This window comes from Tyto alba, unplaced genomic scaffold, assembly GCF_018691265.1.
Source record: "Tyto alba isolate M040663 unplaced genomic scaffold, T.alba_DEE_v4.0 Super-Scaffold_29, whole genome shotgun sequence".
NCBI classification, from domain to species: domain Eukaryota; kingdom Metazoa; phylum Chordata; class Aves; order Strigiformes; family Tytonidae; genus Tyto; species Tyto alba.
The window spans coordinates 13,232,159-13,248,613 of NW_024881303.1; the positions used below are offsets into that span (position 1 = coordinate 13,232,159).

At 39.8% G+C, this 16,455-nt stretch overlaps 1 protein-coding gene across 1 annotated transcript in view; it reads right to left on the bottom strand.

Moving 5' to 3' along the window:
* Positions 1-16,455, bottom strand: part of DYNC1H1 (dynein cytoplasmic 1 heavy chain 1) — a 45,816-nt gene that overhangs the window by 22,020 nt on the left and 7,341 nt on the right. Inside the window, exons 9-38 of the mRNA XM_032981716.2 lie at positions 16,223-16,402; positions 15,464-15,613; positions 15,058-15,204; positions 14,771-14,911; positions 14,463-14,639; positions 14,242-14,352; positions 14,039-14,158; positions 13,579-13,818; positions 12,901-13,056; positions 12,431-12,544; positions 11,709-11,819; positions 11,389-11,598; positions 10,847-10,993; positions 10,455-10,621; positions 9,567-9,740; positions 8,665-8,830; positions 8,398-8,586; positions 8,119-8,313; positions 7,344-7,626; positions 6,970-7,070; positions 4,638-4,797; positions 4,112-4,355; positions 3,746-3,929; positions 3,049-3,261; positions 2,643-2,881; positions 2,376-2,532; positions 1,739-1,966; positions 1,278-1,508; positions 1,007-1,147; positions 547-780 (exon numbers count right to left, since the gene is read on the bottom strand). Of these exons, the coding sequence (XP_032837607.2) occupies positions 547-780; positions 1,007-1,147; positions 1,278-1,508; positions 1,739-1,966; positions 2,376-2,532; positions 2,643-2,881; positions 3,049-3,261; positions 3,746-3,929; positions 4,112-4,355; positions 4,638-4,797; positions 6,970-7,070; positions 7,344-7,626; positions 8,119-8,313; positions 8,398-8,586; positions 8,665-8,830; positions 9,567-9,740; positions 10,455-10,621; positions 10,847-10,993; positions 11,389-11,598; positions 11,709-11,819; positions 12,431-12,544; positions 12,901-13,056; positions 13,579-13,818; positions 14,039-14,158; positions 14,242-14,352; positions 14,463-14,639; positions 14,771-14,911; positions 15,058-15,204; positions 15,464-15,613; positions 16,223-16,402 (5,310 nt within the window). The remainder of the gene's footprint in view (positions 1-546; positions 781-1,006; positions 1,148-1,277; positions 1,509-1,738; positions 1,967-2,375; positions 2,533-2,642; positions 2,882-3,048; positions 3,262-3,745; positions 3,930-4,111; positions 4,356-4,637; positions 4,798-6,969; positions 7,071-7,343; positions 7,627-8,118; positions 8,314-8,397; positions 8,587-8,664; positions 8,831-9,566; positions 9,741-10,454; positions 10,622-10,846; positions 10,994-11,388; positions 11,599-11,708; positions 11,820-12,430; positions 12,545-12,900; positions 13,057-13,578; positions 13,819-14,038; positions 14,159-14,241; positions 14,353-14,462; positions 14,640-14,770; positions 14,912-15,057; positions 15,205-15,463; positions 15,614-16,222; positions 16,403-16,455) is intronic.

Below are 16,455 nucleotides of genomic sequence, written 5' to 3' on the forward strand. Positions count from 1 at the left end.
AAGAGAGCCTATCAAGAGTCCTGAAGACAGGTATGTTTGTCTTTCTACAGAAGTATGTATACCATCTATATTTCAGGTTACTGCCTGTATTCTGACTGTATACTATTTGCTTCCCACTGCTGGTTCTCCATTTATCATGCAGCAATGACTCCTGCCCAACCTTGTATTTAGAATATCACAACTTCATATAACTGTCACTCTACCTAAATACAATGAAAGACAACAGCTACTCTTCAACATTACTACAGGTTTTTAAATACTAAATGAAGGAATGCTCCTATATTATTGAAGTGGCAAAGGGAGGAAGTAGCTTTTAGGTTAACGATCCTGAGACATAAATTTAGTTTCTGCTCAGTATAATTTTTATTTTTTGCTATGTATACACATGACTGACTGAGGTGGAGGTATCACTGAATTCCAGCTAACAAATCACTTCCACACTAAATCAAGACTGCTTTAATCCTTAGGGAAATCAGAGACTTGTCACTGCTCTGTAATTCACACACTTGCACGCATGCACACACACACACACACACTCTTGTGTACCTCCATGTCAGGCAGAGCTCTGAGAGCACTGAAGAGGGTCATGGTTTTTCCAGAGCCTGGTGGGCCACACAGTACTAGTGGTTTGTGCTCTGCCAGCCAAGTATACAGCAATGCTTCATGGCGAACTGTATCTAGGGTTGGTACTACAACATCAGGAGCTGCAACTTTGTGTGTTTCAACTTCAATTTGAGGAACCTTGGATTGCCACGGCACCCATTCACCTGTAATGGACACCTAGGAGCACAAAAACATGATGAGACAATTTAGGACAGGAATATAAATCAACGTTAGTTAAAGTATTTTTTTAAACCATAGAACAGTTTGTGGCATCTTGTTTGCTGAACTGTGACACTTTAAAATTTAAGACAGTCTAGCATTTTACTTTCCAGTTTCATCTCCAAAATCTAAAGCAATCTTCTAAGAACACAAGAGCAACGCTTCTAGCATAAGAAAGGTTTACCTCATAGTCAATTATAGGTATGTTGGGTGCAGTTGGCAGTGGCACAGTAGTGATTCTCCTAATGTATTCTCCCAGCTCTGCTCTCATTTTCAGACGACTGTCTCCAGAAAGAGACCAGAGTATTGCATAGACCAGGTACCTCTGTAAGAAGCAGGAAAAGCAGCTATTGGTTTTAGAGTAATGGAACAAAACTTAATGAACAATAAATCAAATCTAGCTGCTGTACTGACGTGTCACACGCAGCAGTCACTTAGCAGCACAGTGTATTTACCTGGATGTAACGCTCTAGTTGATCTATCTGCATTGGAAAGTCTGGATGATTGGCGTTGTACTGGGCTACGTTGCGGCAAGCTTGATGCAACATGGAGAACAAAGAACCAAGACAGCGCAAGCGAGTGAGATCCATAATATGCTCCAACTTGAAAGCATGTTCAAGTGCTTTAGTTACCAGTCCATTAGATGTGAAATAGGGCTGCATTATTGTTGCAGCATCTCTCTGAATCTGTTGGGGGAGACAAACACTCCTCAAAGCACTTGCTTTTGATTTGATTACCAAGCAGCAGGAAATAAATTTGTTTAAGGTTTGAAACGATTCATATTTTAACATTCTTAAAAAGAAAGAAAAAAACTATGTAAAGAGGAAGTCAACTTTTCTACAATAGGCTGTCATAAATGCTACTAGTGATACAAGCATTCTCATTACATCATCCCATAATATAATCCAAGTTATACCTGCAACATTGGGGATGCTGCTTCTTCTCCTTCATCTTCTTTGCCCTTTCGCCTTCGCTGAGCTTCTTCCTCACCTTCATCCAGAGGAATGCTTTTTAGTCTGGCCAGGAAGTTATTGAATATCATGTCTGTACTGAGAACATCCTCACTGAACCAGACCATACCACACCTTGACACAGTGGCCAAAGTGGCGTATTTCAGATCCTGTACCTCAAACATGATACGTACCTAAAAAGTAGAAATTTAAAACAAGAGTTTGAAGTAAAAACCAACCAACAGCAAAACAAAACGAACACCCTCCCACCCCTCCAAAGACAGAGACCTTTTAAAATAAGTTAATTTGTATGTAGCCTCGGAATAATCAACAATAGCATTAAACTATCCTAAGGCAAGTTCGGAATTATTGACTGTTACCCTAGACTTTTATATAATCCACAAAGTTTGTATTACAGCATCAGAGTAAGTATAACATGAAATGTTTGTTTCCACAAAAGCTCTTAACTCCAACAAACCACTACCTGAGATCAGTATTACTCTGCTCGTGATGAGAAAGAGGGACAGCACTAGTACGGATTAAGGTAATAGCAGAAAGTTTATAGGACAGCACATAAACATAATTTTAAAAAAGTAACATTACATTTGGTGGAAGGCTGAGACGTTCGCCATTTGGCAGAGTCAGTAGTTTGTTGTCATCCAAAACAGAGTTCAAGTTCTCAACCCATTCAGGGTCTACATCACCATCAAAGATAATCCACTGACGTTTTTGTAGTTCACCTCTCACGTTGTCTATGATTCTACGTTAAAGGAAATATTTATTGCAGTAGGGAACAAAGACTCAATAAGGCCAGATTATCCATGGCATGAATGTACTGGCCATTTTTCATTTGTGCTGTTAAAGACTCACTTTCTCAGGACATGTGTAAACAAGCCATCTGTCCATTCTCTGGTGTTTGGATCCAAAGTACCATAGAGGTGATCTTTGCTAATTGCTTTCGGATCTATAATATGAGCAACACCTTCCACACCCTCCAGTCGTTCAAGGGCTTTCAGAAGTACTCTCCAAGCCATGCTCTTTCCACTTCCAGAGGGACCAACCATCATCAGTCCATGGTTTATTTGTGTAATCTGATAAAGCTGAAGAACCTGTGGCAGAAGAAATGATGTACCAATTAAGTCTTAACTTCAGGAGTCAATCTTCTATGTATTGCTCACTTAAAAAAAAGGAAAAAGTTTTCCACCTTTCATAATATAAAAGGAAGTTTAGTCTTACACATAAACTTCAGTTCCACATTTTGAGTGTTATATTTTACCTTTTCAACCCACATGCCACCAACTTCTTCTCCATCACCATAGGTAAGGTACATCTCCTGACACACTTTCTTAAGCTCCTCTCGCAAGGCTGTCATCTCCCCACGATGATACTGTACTCCAGGGAATACATCAGAAAGGAGACTGAACAGCAACGGAATGTCTTCTGCAACTAGTTTTGGTACCATAGTTTCACATACACTTTGGATCAGGATCTGCGGAGAGTCACATTTTGGTTAGGTTTGTTTTTTTTTTTTTTAAAAGTTTGCTTTACCCAATGTGTTTGACAAGGAATACTTCAACTAAATATTGATAAAGCACCAGACCAGGGTGGTCCTGGTAAAAACTACCACTGATGGGGTTTCAACTTTGAAACCACACAATGAATTCCTACTGATTTTCAGTTTATGCAACTATAGTTTCTTATGCCTCTTCACTATGCTTTTGATATTAACTGCTGAGGAACTGAGCAGCAATAAGCATTACGAAGGCACCACCTCCTAAGAACAAGTCTTTCACTGTGATTCAAGAACTCCTAAAACATTTTTAACTTGGTGCTTCTAAGCTATTCAGTTACCACCTTTAGTAACTAACATTACTTTGCTTGCATGGCTTAACACTAAATCACTAAATGGTAAACATTGCAGGGTTTAGTGTGCGTTCTGTACGTTAGCACAGAAGAGTTCACACATTCATTACCTCTTGTTCAGGTAAGTTCTCAGCAATTTCTCCCTCATCAACAACTTCACCACGTTCTTCTTTCTCCCGCTTTATCTTCTGAATCCTCTCCCTCTTCACATTACCTGCACTAACCAGCACGCTCTTCAGTGCTCTCAAGCCAAAATCATAGTGACTTTGGGAGGACAACTGTTCATCACAAAGCCTAAGAACCAAAACAGACAAAATACAGTTTGATTCTCAGTAAGCACCAACACAACACTCAGTAAATGTCATTGTTTACTTGAAATGACTGCTGCACAATGTGCTTAATGAGTTGTAAAAGAACATTATAGCTTTGAACAGTAAACTCTATTTTTACTGACTGAAACCAAACTTGTTACTCACTTGAAGAATGGTACTATCTTATTGGCAAGCACTTCAGCTGTACGGAAACCTTGGGAGTACAACATGACCTGGGCAATCAACTGACGGTCTGGTTTTGTCATTGCCAAGCTACGGAACAACTTCTTCAAATTGTCAGGCAGATTTGATCTGCCTGCATAGCCAGGGTTCATGGTGATGAAGATAGCCATGTCAGGGCTCACTTTGACTTGTTTGTTCAGCAGCTCACAAGTAATAGGTGTTGCAGCTGAAAAGAAAGTGCATTTAGTTACATGTGAGTCATTGACTAGTTACACCCTGAGAACAGAAGTCACTGTATTTTAGTTCCCTACAGTAATGAACAGCAGGTCCTCCAGTACTGCAACTCAAATACTCACATACAAATTTCTACAAGCTGGAAGTTACTTCATGTCTTTAAGTTTTGATAGAAAGTGGCTTCATCCTTGGGAAAAATGTAACTGAGCAACAAAACAACATGAAGGATGTTAGAGATGATGTACGACACTACTAGGAATGAACAATTACGTACTCTTGTCATAGTTGGGGTTGGAATGTTCCCGCAAGGCTTCCTGGATGCACTGAACTTGCTGTGAAACAGCAGAGAGCATACGCTCCTCCAGTCTGTTGAACTCATCAAAGCAGCCCCATGCACCCACTTGGCAAAGTCCCACAAAGATGCGTCCCATTGCCTGCACAGAGAAGGGAAAATTCACTGAAGTTGCACAATTATTCTTGCCTGTGCATAAGCAAAAGGAGCAGAGAAGAGCACTTCATACAATGAGTCCAAGGCAGAAAGAAGCTGTATTTATATGTAGGTTACCATCTCTGTAGTACTGTCAGAGTTACAGATGGGTTCTAACTGACTTTCAGATGTTCACTGCTTCACAGAATCACAGAAGATGATCACAGCCTCCTATTACTACATACTGTACTGCAGTGTATCCACAAAACAATTAAGTCCACTGCATAATGTTTTGTTTGCTGATACCATTAATACCAGGTGCAGTTCTAGTCCTTTATTGCAAGGAGAATACTGGAGTTACAAAACATTTCAGAAGGGCAAATTGGATGGCCAGAGTATGTATGATAAGGCTTCCACCTAAAAAACAACCTTTAAGGTATGATTCTGCAAAAGGCAACATGAGGGAATATGATAGTGTCCTGGTTTCATCTGGGATAGAGTTTATTTTTCTTCTCGGTAGCTAGAACAGTGCTATGTTTTGTATTTAGTACGGGATTTGGTATGAGAAGAATGTTGATAATACCCTGAAGTTTTCAGCTGTTGCTAAGAAATCAAGGACTCTTCAACTTCCCACGTCCTGCCTGTGTGCAGGTGCACGAGAAGCTGGGAGGAAGCACAGGCAGAGCAACGGAGCCAGATTGGCCAATGAAATATTCCATATCCTGTAACATCGCACTCATATAAATGATTTATATATATCTATATCTGTATCTACATATATATAGATGAGGGTGGGCCAGGAAGCTCAGGCTCTTCCAGGACTGTGGTTTTGGGATTTTCTCCCCTCTGGGATCACCAGCCTGCAATGGGCTGGACATCGGTAGGTGGGTGGTGAGGAACTGTGTTGTGCATCCCTCATTGTATATTCTATTATTACTATCATTATTGCCATTACTATTTTATTTTATGTCAATTATTAAATTGTTTTTTTCTCAACCTATGAGTCTCCTTACCTTTACCCCTCCAATTTTCTCCCCTGGCCCCTGGGCAGGGGAGGGTGAGCAAGCAGCTGCGTGGTGTTTGGCTGCTGGCTAGGTTTAAACCACAACAGATGGAGGCCTAAACACCACTTGTTTAGGGTGAATAGGAATCAACTGTTCCCTGTGTTTTTCACTACAAGAACTAAGGAATCACTAAAAAAAAGACAAAAGAAGGTGCTCCTTCATGAAGTGCATAGTAATGCAGCGGAACATTTTGGCAGAGAATGCTACAGAAGCAAGTGTACATATGGATTTAAGGGGAGAAATGAGTACCTGGAGAAAGGTTCACAGGGGCACAAATAGAGTAACCCATTTCAACTTGGGACCTCCTGATCCTCACAACTGTCAGAGGTGGAAAAGGGCTGGGAGGCAAGGAAGGAGTATCACATGCTATGTGATCTTACTACTCCCTAGGTATTTTCTTACAGTCACTGTTACAGGCCGAATGCTGACTAATTGGACCCCTGGTCTGATCCAAATACAGTTATACAGAAAAAACCCCAAAACAGATGGCAGCATGGCGGAGTCCATGAAGTATCATGATTCATTGTCCATGTTTTATATTGTTTTTCTATACATACACCTGAGCAAGGTTTTTATTGTGAGATGTTTGCCATGTTACAGTCTACAGAGGCATTTCATTTGGTTCTCAGTTTGAAAATGTCATTCATTGGCTTTGAAATATCTGGATAAATTTTCTTCATTTTAAAGAATCTTTCATGTTCTGAGGCAAACTCCACAGTTATGTCACAAAGGATAATTTGGTAATAGTACAACTACTCTGGCAGTCTCATTCTCATCTGTTCTCCATTAAAGCAGTACTATCAACACAAACTAAATAGCTTAAGTTACTTTTCTAAAGCCAGCTTTAAGCCCCTCGCCCATAATTCCTATTCCTTTCCCTCCATTTCCTGCTACAGAACTACAAGATATAAAAAACCAGAGCCCTTACCCCAGCAATGTTTTGCCCCATTTTTGCTTTAAGTACTTTTTGTTACAGAGCATCTATGACCCATTGGCTCAGTTAAGACTTACAGATAATCATACTAAAAATAAACACTGCTGGCTGTTTCAGAGTTCTGAAGAAATTCCTATTGCTTGTTAGCAAAGACTACATTTTTTGAAATCAAACAGCTTACCTGGAAGTCAAATGTTTCATCGCAGTTGAAAACCAACACAAAGCGGCCAAGCTGATGTCCAAGAGCCTTAACAGATTCTGTTTTTCCAGTTCCAGCAGGACCTATTTTTGAAGCGGGACAGACATGTTTTAGTGGTTTTTATCATCTGAAGTACCACTACCTACTCATGTAATCTGCCAGCATAGTGATTCTGATGGTCCCTGACAAGAAGGTTCAGTGAAACCTAAAACTGTTACAACTTCCCCCAAAAGACTGTTTTGTTCTTCAGTATCTTAGTTAAGTGACCTGCATGTTATCAATAAAGCTATATATTAGAGAGGATAAGAGTTTATATACTTGTCTCAAGTTTTTATTGTACTTCAGTACAAACTTACCAAATGGTGATCCTCCAAGCCTTGCCTCCAGGGCTTGTGTCATTGTTAGGTAACAGCGGTCAGTGAGAGGAGTCTGTACTAGCTTATCCTGAACACCAAGGTACTCAAAACCATAGTTGAATTTGGCATTTGCCATCTGAATGGAGAGCTGTTGCAACACATCTGTCTGTTTGGGGTCAAAGTAGAACCGCATCTGGCTGAGCCACTCAAAGGATTTGGAGTTGTCAATCTTGCTTTTGATCAGTGATCTTGTAACATCTCTCTGGTGCACCAGTTCAGTGATCTGGAGAATGAAGTAACTCCTTAGACCACAGCAACACAAGCCATTGCTAATAAAGCCATGAATCCTACAGCTTCTGAGATTAGCGTTGTAAAATGCCATTACTTACAAATCACAACCTAACAACAGTCTCTGCCTTAAAATCTGTTGCTACAATGACAAAATCAACAATGTTGACTGCTCTTGTAAGGACTTCTGTAGCTTTCAGCAAAGTACCCTGCTTCAGTTAGTCTGTTAATCCCTTATATGACTCAACTAGGTATTTACTCGCCAGAAACTACGAAGACAAGTACTTCTAAAACAGGCCAGATATTTCCCTCTAAAAATCTATATAAATAAGCCAAGATGACTTTAACTTCCCATGCCCCACTCCTCTCCTTATCTACAAACAAAAGCACATAATTACAATTAATAAGCAGCTTAATGAGATATTTTATTAAACTTTTAAAAATCCTTGCCTGTAAACCCAAAAGAGGAAAGGAGATTTTTACTTACCAAGTGCTCCAGCTTTCTTCTGCGAAGAGGTGGCTGCTCCATCAGCACAGAGTCTGCCAGGACATTGAGTGTGACCTCAACATTAGCTAGCACAGAGTGGAGCGGACTGTTGTCTCCAACTCCACCCACACCATTGAGGGCCGACTCAACATTCTCAGACCACGCAATCTGGGCTGACAGGACAACAAGCTGAGCCTGTGTAACAAAAATCCTCATCAGATAGGTTTTCCTCAGTGAAGCAGCCAAGTTGTGGTATACTTAAGTATTCCATATTGATACCTGGTATTTGTCAATCCAAGAGATGTAGACTGCTGGATCAATCGAAGTTGCTTTTCCAAAGATTTCTACTTCGGTAACAGATTCTGCAAGTAATTTAGCAAGGGTGACTCTCATTTCTTTTTCAACAAGAGTGAGCCACTCGTTGATCTTGGGATGTTCTGTGATGGAGACAGGTGTTTTGAACAGCACCTGCAAGAATTAGGTTTAAGTCAGACCACGTTCACTTATTTCCAGAATTTTATTTAAAAAGAGACACCGCAGGTATACCTCCTCTCCTTCACGTGAGGATATCCCAAGAACCACAGAATTATCTTCATTGAGAATAATGCTAGAAACCCCAGCAAACATCTTCTTGAAGTGTTTCTGCAGCTTAGCAACATTTTTGCTGTTTCCAATGATCTCAAGCAAGTCCTCGTCACCAACAAAATAAAACCTAATAATTACATAAAGGTAGATCTGTATCAGAACTCCAACTATCACTTTTAATTTATTTATGCTTCATAGATGGCCACTATACAGGAGTAATTGACACTCATTTCCTCAACACTGCAAGAGCGTATGGACCATACATTTACTAGAAGTTATACTTCCGTTCTAAGATTAAGTCTCAGTTCGTGTGGTCTGCACCATACAAAAGCGTATACATGCTCCATATCGTGGATTATTTTCTTTACCTATCCATCCCTGAAATACCCACATTAGAGCTTGGGATTGAAGTAAGTCTATTAGGCAGGGAGAACCCCCGCTCAGTACCTCTCTCACACTTCCTTTCTCATGCTAAGTAACAAGCTAATTGAGGACTACAGGTAAGTCAGAATCAATGACTTGAATACTGGGTTATGACAGTTTAAACACTGTCCTTCAATCAAATGCAAGAATTAAGCAGTTCAAAACAGAACCTGTAAGTTTACAGAAATCAGCTGCAATGGTTCCTTAAGCAGTGTCTGAATCCTATAACCAGCCACAAATGAGCCAAAGAAAGGGAAGTTTTAGTCCCACTTCCTGGGAAGTAGCTATAACTCAATTCTGTATTTAGACAACAGAGATTTAAATGGTCATAACATCTTATATATATGCAATAGATAAAAATTGGCACAGGCTTTACAGAACAGTACACCAATTCCTGCACAAAAACACTAATTACTTTACTTCAAAAGTCAACTTCTTACCGAGGGAAAGAGGACCTTTCCCTTTCCAAGTATTCTCCCAGTGCCTTCTGTATCTTCCCAAGCAAGTCTGCCAGTCTCTCTAATGACCTCTGCACACCTTGAATGTTAAGAACATCCATCACGAGTGGAGATTTCGACACCTTTTTCATAAGTGCCAAAAATTCAGTGCTGATGCTGCAAGTGAAATAACACAGTACATGAGCGCAAACTCAGTAACCACAGGCCTGCAGAACACCAAAGTTATTTGTCTCTAAATGACCACTGCCTCTCTAATTGTTGTGGCTGCCCTAGGGAACACAAGGCTGAATTCCCAAAATAGCTCTTCACCTACCTCAAGTCCACAACAACATCATCTAACTTCTTTGCAATGTTCAATCTATTAATTCCACTGCTGGAGGTCTACTTTTCTTCACTGCCTGAAGAGATGCATAAACATGAATCTTTAATCTGACTGGAAGTGCATACAACGAATAAGGATGACCAGAGCAACTTAAATCAGAGGAAGAAAATTATGTTTGAAGGGTGAGACTAAAGGCTGCGTCAACAGAAATCAGCCTTCTTGTTGCAGCCACAATGCCAGAAAGGTCCTTGAGGTATCTGACTGGAACTAGCGAGAAAACCCACCTGAATCCCAATAATCTTCTAAAAATTGTACATCAGCTTGTCTATTATAAATCTTTTTCTGTCATAGTTGTCTACAAGCACCTCTTGCCATATTTGTTTGCTTGAACTTACATCTACACCAGGGCTGTAACCCAGACAGACCATGTAAGAATACTGTTAGCATTTCAACTTAAGAGTACGCTACACTGAAGTCATGAAGTTGCTGGCCTGTACACATGGTGCCCCAAGGGAGGCAAGAAAAGAACAAAGCAATTAAGAAGTTACCTCTGGAACCGCTGGGTCTCTACGGGCAGCAAGTGCTTGATGTCTGCACTGCCAGTGAAGATACCCTCCAGGTAGACCCATCGCCTTTGGACATCTATCCAGACATCAAAGAGTGCCATGATACGGTTCAGCTTATCCTCCCAGCTAAGGGCATCTTCCTCAAACACCTGAAGTTTAAACCCCGCATTAATATTAATTTTAATAGTATCAGGAGTTTGACTGCTAATAATTATTAGTGGAAATAATTGTTTGAGAGTTACAAAGTATGCATATGCAAGTAATTGTCTGTCAACTTAAATACTGAATATAGGCCCTACTAACAAATACATAAACTAAAGAAGAGGGGAAGGCAGAATTCAACAAAGATTCTTTAGCTTTGTTGTCCATTTTACCTTGTAGTATGGAGATAGCTTCATAGCAGACACGCTGTTAATGTGCTCTTTTACTTTGTTGAAAAGGTCATCCCATCCACGAATCAAACGACATTTGTTCTGGTAGTTGACCAAGTCCAGTTCATAAGTGTTCCACACTTCCCTTATCTGAAGACAAAAATGTTTAAGATATGACCTCAATTGTTTCTGCTCCAAGATAGCTACAAAGTAGAAATGTATTACAGTATTCAGGTTTTACTTTTATAACGCAAGGACTCTGGGTTTATGCTCAAACTTTTGTTAAAAATACTGAGAATATGATGCAGTAAGGTAAAACTTAAACAAGGTGGAGTCTTTGTAGTCTTTATCAAGGACTGCTTTTCCCAAATAACGCAAGTTTCACCAGAGGAAGCTTACACAGATTTAAGCTGTTCCCCAAAACAGAGTGCTCCATGGAGTCTCAGGGCTTGTATCAACAGCTTAGACTGACAAGTTTACTACACAAGTGTCAGCCCCCGCTCTGATCTGCTATTATGTGCATACATTCAAAAGCTGATACTGGCCTGTTTCAAGAACTCTTCCAAAGCCATCTCTCCCTGAGCCACGAGCAGCACATCTTTGACGATTGCTTCATTTCTCTGTAAATCGACATCCCAGATCTGACCCAGGGTCAATTCTGAGACAACCCAGTTAACGTGAAGCCTCTTCATCAGCTGCTTCCAGTGACGATCCTTAAGTGCCTCAGATTTCAGTTCAATGACTAACATGTTTATCTACGTAAGACAAGAAAGAAAGTTACATCCTTGAACTTGAACTATAAATACATATTTTAATACATATTTGAACTATAAATACGTATTTTAGAAATGAGTATATAACTTACCTTCATGTAGCCCTTCAGGAGTCTCTGAACATACTCATAAGAGGCGTACTGTCGCAAACGGGCAGGGAAGTTTTTCAGTTGGTTCAGCAGGCCATCTAAGTTTTGTCGAAGCTGTCAGTAACATAAAAGAAATTAAATCTTTCTCTCCAAGTCCTGTGCACATAGTTGTACAAGTTTAAAGTTGTCTCTGTATTTTACAGAAACTTCTTGCTAATGAGATATTACCAACAGTACAGCTCTTTGCATAAGATGTGGTCACTTTATAGCTGGGAATGTCATTTTATTGGTCTGATTAAGATTGATGACATAATATTCCCACAGGCAGTTTATTGCTTAATGTTCCTACCGCTCTCCACCTCCTGAGCACTGAACTAGAACTGATGCTGTTCATTCAGCCACATAATGAAGTTTCCCTAATGAGGTCCAACAGCCTATTTAAAAACAGCAGTTTATTCTCCGTGGATGCAGTTCAATCTCAATTTCAAAACTACTGGAATTGCATAAATCTCTTACAAAATTACTTAAATTGTGACAAACCCTGTGAATTATTTTTAGCTTAGCATGAAAAGAAACACGATCACAAGATACTGATAAAAAAGGTACCTAATCCCTGAAAACGATCTGGAACATGACAACTGAACACATCCATCTCAAAAGGTCTAATTCCTAATTTGCATATACTTTTGGTAGCTACCCTGTTTATGTATACAGAAGTGAAGTACCTTGCGAGGCTGTACTGAAACCCAGGGTTGTTCTTTCATTTGATCAATCTGTTCCCAGACCTTAGAGAGTTCAGACCAGACGCCTTTGAGATCCTGCAACTCTTCAAGGGCTACCTATAGTAAAGAATGGATCAAACAACAGCAGTTATTCCTAATTTCCTCAGTCATTGGTGTGGGGGACTTAAACAGGATACTTTTAACATGTCGTAAACCTTCAGCTTGTCAATTCAACTGAACTGCAACAGCAGGTGACCTAGATGAGATCTTTGCAGGTCACATAATAGATTCAAAAGAATAACACAGTTGAGGAAGAGATCACAGACAATCTCTTAAGGCTACAACTGATTGAGTGTGGAGATTGTGTCTTGACACTAATATATCATATGCAAGTTGTGCTTTTGAGGGGGAGAGAGAGATGGAACTGAAACATTTTTATCTGAAACTGACAGAAGTTGTGCCAGCAGTTGTACCTGGACACGCTCTTCACTGCCACTGAGTAGTCCTGTATCTGTCAGCTCCAGAGCTTCCTTGGCCTTTGCACACTTCTCACGATCATCCTTCAGCCTACCGAATTTTCCTTCATAAATGGTAAGAGCTTGAAGAGCCTCTTCTGGACGCAGGTTTCCCTAAAGTTTTGCATTGGATACATTAATCCAAAAATCCTTCGATCAAGTTGAAGACAAGTTAAAAGCAAGGACTAAATACTAAATGTTGGTTTGTTTCAATATTTTTCCATTTCCAGTTTGCTGACAATATTAATCCAGAATAAATCTCATCTCGCTTTTACATACAGTTTTTGACTTTACTAAGTATCACTTTCAGGGGAAAAAAAATATAGCAGCTTGCTTCTGAATCCTCCTACATGCCTGCCTCTGACATATCCCTTATTTCAGCCAAAGCTGTCTTAGTTTTTGCACCTAACAGAAACCTATGTTTTGACGGTAAATTTCCCTTTGCCATCCTCCACAACCTTCCCCCTCACCCCCTCCCCCAAAATCAACACACTGGCAAGTTATTACAGGACCCTCAAAAAGACTTTTACTATCATCTAAAATGAAAGACTGCAAAAAAGCATAAACTGCCTACTTCTCATTGAATGCAGAAAATCTACCTCATCTGCTGAATGAGTATTATTCATCACTACTTACTGTTACAGGCTTTGTTTTCTCCCAGTCTGTTAGCAAGTCAGTTGTTCGGCTCTCCACTGCACGGTCCTCTTGAACTATCTTCATCTGCAAATTTGCTACCTGCTGTTGAATGGCAGAATCCTTTCTACGCATGATGTCATTAAAGGCACCCCATTCTCCTTCAATGTTGTCGATGTACAGCCAAGAGGATGGAAACTGGAACCTTTGTTTCTCAAGCAAGCGCTGACCATTGCGATAAAGCTACAAGAGACAGTGGTTATTAAGTTAAAAAGACAACACTAACTTAAGTCACAAGGTGAAATACTCAACATATTTTAACAAGTGCCCACAAGAGTTCACAGGATTCCTCAGGATATGAAGTTCAAGTCTGTTCTCAGGAGAAACTGAATATCATGAAGCTGCATCTTAAGAGCTAAGCCTGACATTTCCAGAAGTAAGAATTATTAGCAAGACAACATACCTCAACTTGCTTTTCAAACTGCTTGATTTTACGTTTCAAGGACTGCACATATGTGATGAACGTTACTGCATCTGACGTGCTGGCCGTGTCCACTGAATGCTGCTCCAGCTCTTGACGGGACTGTTTGGGGAACAAATCAGTGTTTTAGAAGTCTTGAACAGTTGACCTGAAACTGAAAAAACTGCAATTTGGACTTGTCTTACCTTAGAAATTTGTGAATGAAACTCTGTCATATTCTGACCAAGCATTTGGCCAAATTTGCTGAGCACTTCCTTGTGCCAGGAGTCATACTTCAAGTTCACCTTTGACTGTACCTACAATCAAATAAAATTATGTAACAGTAATCTGTCAGCCTTGATATTTTGTCATACACCTATTTTGAAATTTAATGCATTTATCACAAACAATAATTACAATTTCTTACCTTGCCATAGTCTATGACAACAGGTCCAAATTCCTTTCTGGTTTCTGCATTGTCAAATGTTCCTCTTGCCTTTCTTATCTGAACTAAAAGGGCTTGCCATTTATTCAGGTCTTCTCCAAGACGGTTGTAAATGTTTTCAGCCTGCATATCCCACAGACACTGGTACTGCAGCCAAACCTAATTGAGATATTTCACAATGTTCAGAACTTCTCCAGTATATTCCAAAAGATGTGTCCCCCCAACCCTCAGGAAAACCAAGAGAAAAGTCCACGTTCATTTAGCTTCATTACATGGTGTCAGCTTCTTACCTTGACATACTGCTCCACTTCAGTCACAATTCCCATGACAGCGGAGTATGACTCCTCCAGAGCTGCAGGGCCATCAGGCATCCTTGTCAATGCATTACGATAGAATTTCTCTTCCTCAGACAGCTCATAATGCACTCCAACCTACGAACCACAATTATACACATGATACGCATGAATTTCTAGGATACTCAGATTCAGTCCTAGACCAACACACTAAGATATCGAACACAATTAATTGCAAAGTGAAAACAGTTGCTCAGACTTAGATAGAGCTCCATTACACTTACCTGGTATCTCTGACTTTGAATTCTTGGCAGTGACAGGATTACCATTTTCCAAGAAAACATTTCTTGATAAAGTTTATATCTACACTCTTCAATTGGTGGATTCAAGTATATCACCTGGTTGGTTATTCTTAGTTCATGTACAATGTTCTGCAGAAACAATAAACACACTCAGTTTTACTGGCAGATACTATTACATGTAGACAAGGATTTCGGACTTCAAGTAGCAGCATACACTTTTGAAAAATCAACTTGCACTTAAATAGGAAGAGACAAGTAGTCTTCCAAAACAAGTTGGAGAAAAAAAATAATTAATTCCCATGGAAGCTGAGATATAATTCTGGCATTAAGTAATTGACAATAAGGAAAAACAAACAAACAAACAAAAAAAGAACACAACAAAACTTACTTTGATCTTGGGTTCGCCACCGGGCTTATGGCTCACTTGAGGAGCGTCTGTATCCATGTCAACTTCTGCTTTGTCATCTGCTTGTCCAAGAAGAACTTGGGTCCAGGCTCTCAGTCCAGCTTGCAAACGAACACCTAGGATTCTTTCAATCTAAAGAAAATAAGCCACATTGGAGGAAAAAGCTGCATACTCACTGCATAAAGATCCCCACTATCAGTATATTCTGACACCAGGCACACCATAGCACCTCAAAGAACAAACCGCTCCTTTACGAAGTCATTAAAGAAGTTTAAGAGTTTCGTTAAATTTTCAGTGATTATCAATTCAAAGCTTCACCCGTTCCCATGGACTTTAATGGAGTTCAATAATTGGAATTGCTGTGAAGTTGGCCTAGTGTTCAATGACCCGAAACAACTCAACAGGCAGAACCAAACAACATGAAGGCAACAAGTACCAGCATAGCAAATTTTCACCACCCTTTTATGTACCTCCCTCCCCAGCACCTTCTAGTCAGTCAAGCTCTCTCAAACTTTTTTCTTAAAAGGACAAAACTCTCCTTGAAGGACTTGATCACAAAAAGTCAATAACAAAAACAAACAAGTGTTGCATCTTCTGCATACTGAAAACACACTGATATTTTCAGAGAATGGGGAAACAGAATTTTCCCTGGGTGACTATGAAGAGTATAATCAAAAAACATTTTGCACCCGATTAAAATGTTTCTTCTAAATATATACTACTCCTTGATCTCAAACCTACCTCCATATCCAACTTATTGACCCAGATTGGCAAATTGGAATACGAATGAAGATTTAAGTCATCCACAGCTTTCTGAACCCTGTTCAAGATTTCAGAGAAAGTCTTGTGATCATACATGCATGTTTCCAATGACCTCACTTCCAGGTCTATTTTCTCTTCAATAATGAGCAGATCATCCACCTAAAATGGTTTAGGAAAAGTGTGATGTTTAGTTTGACAGGTTAGAGAGAGAC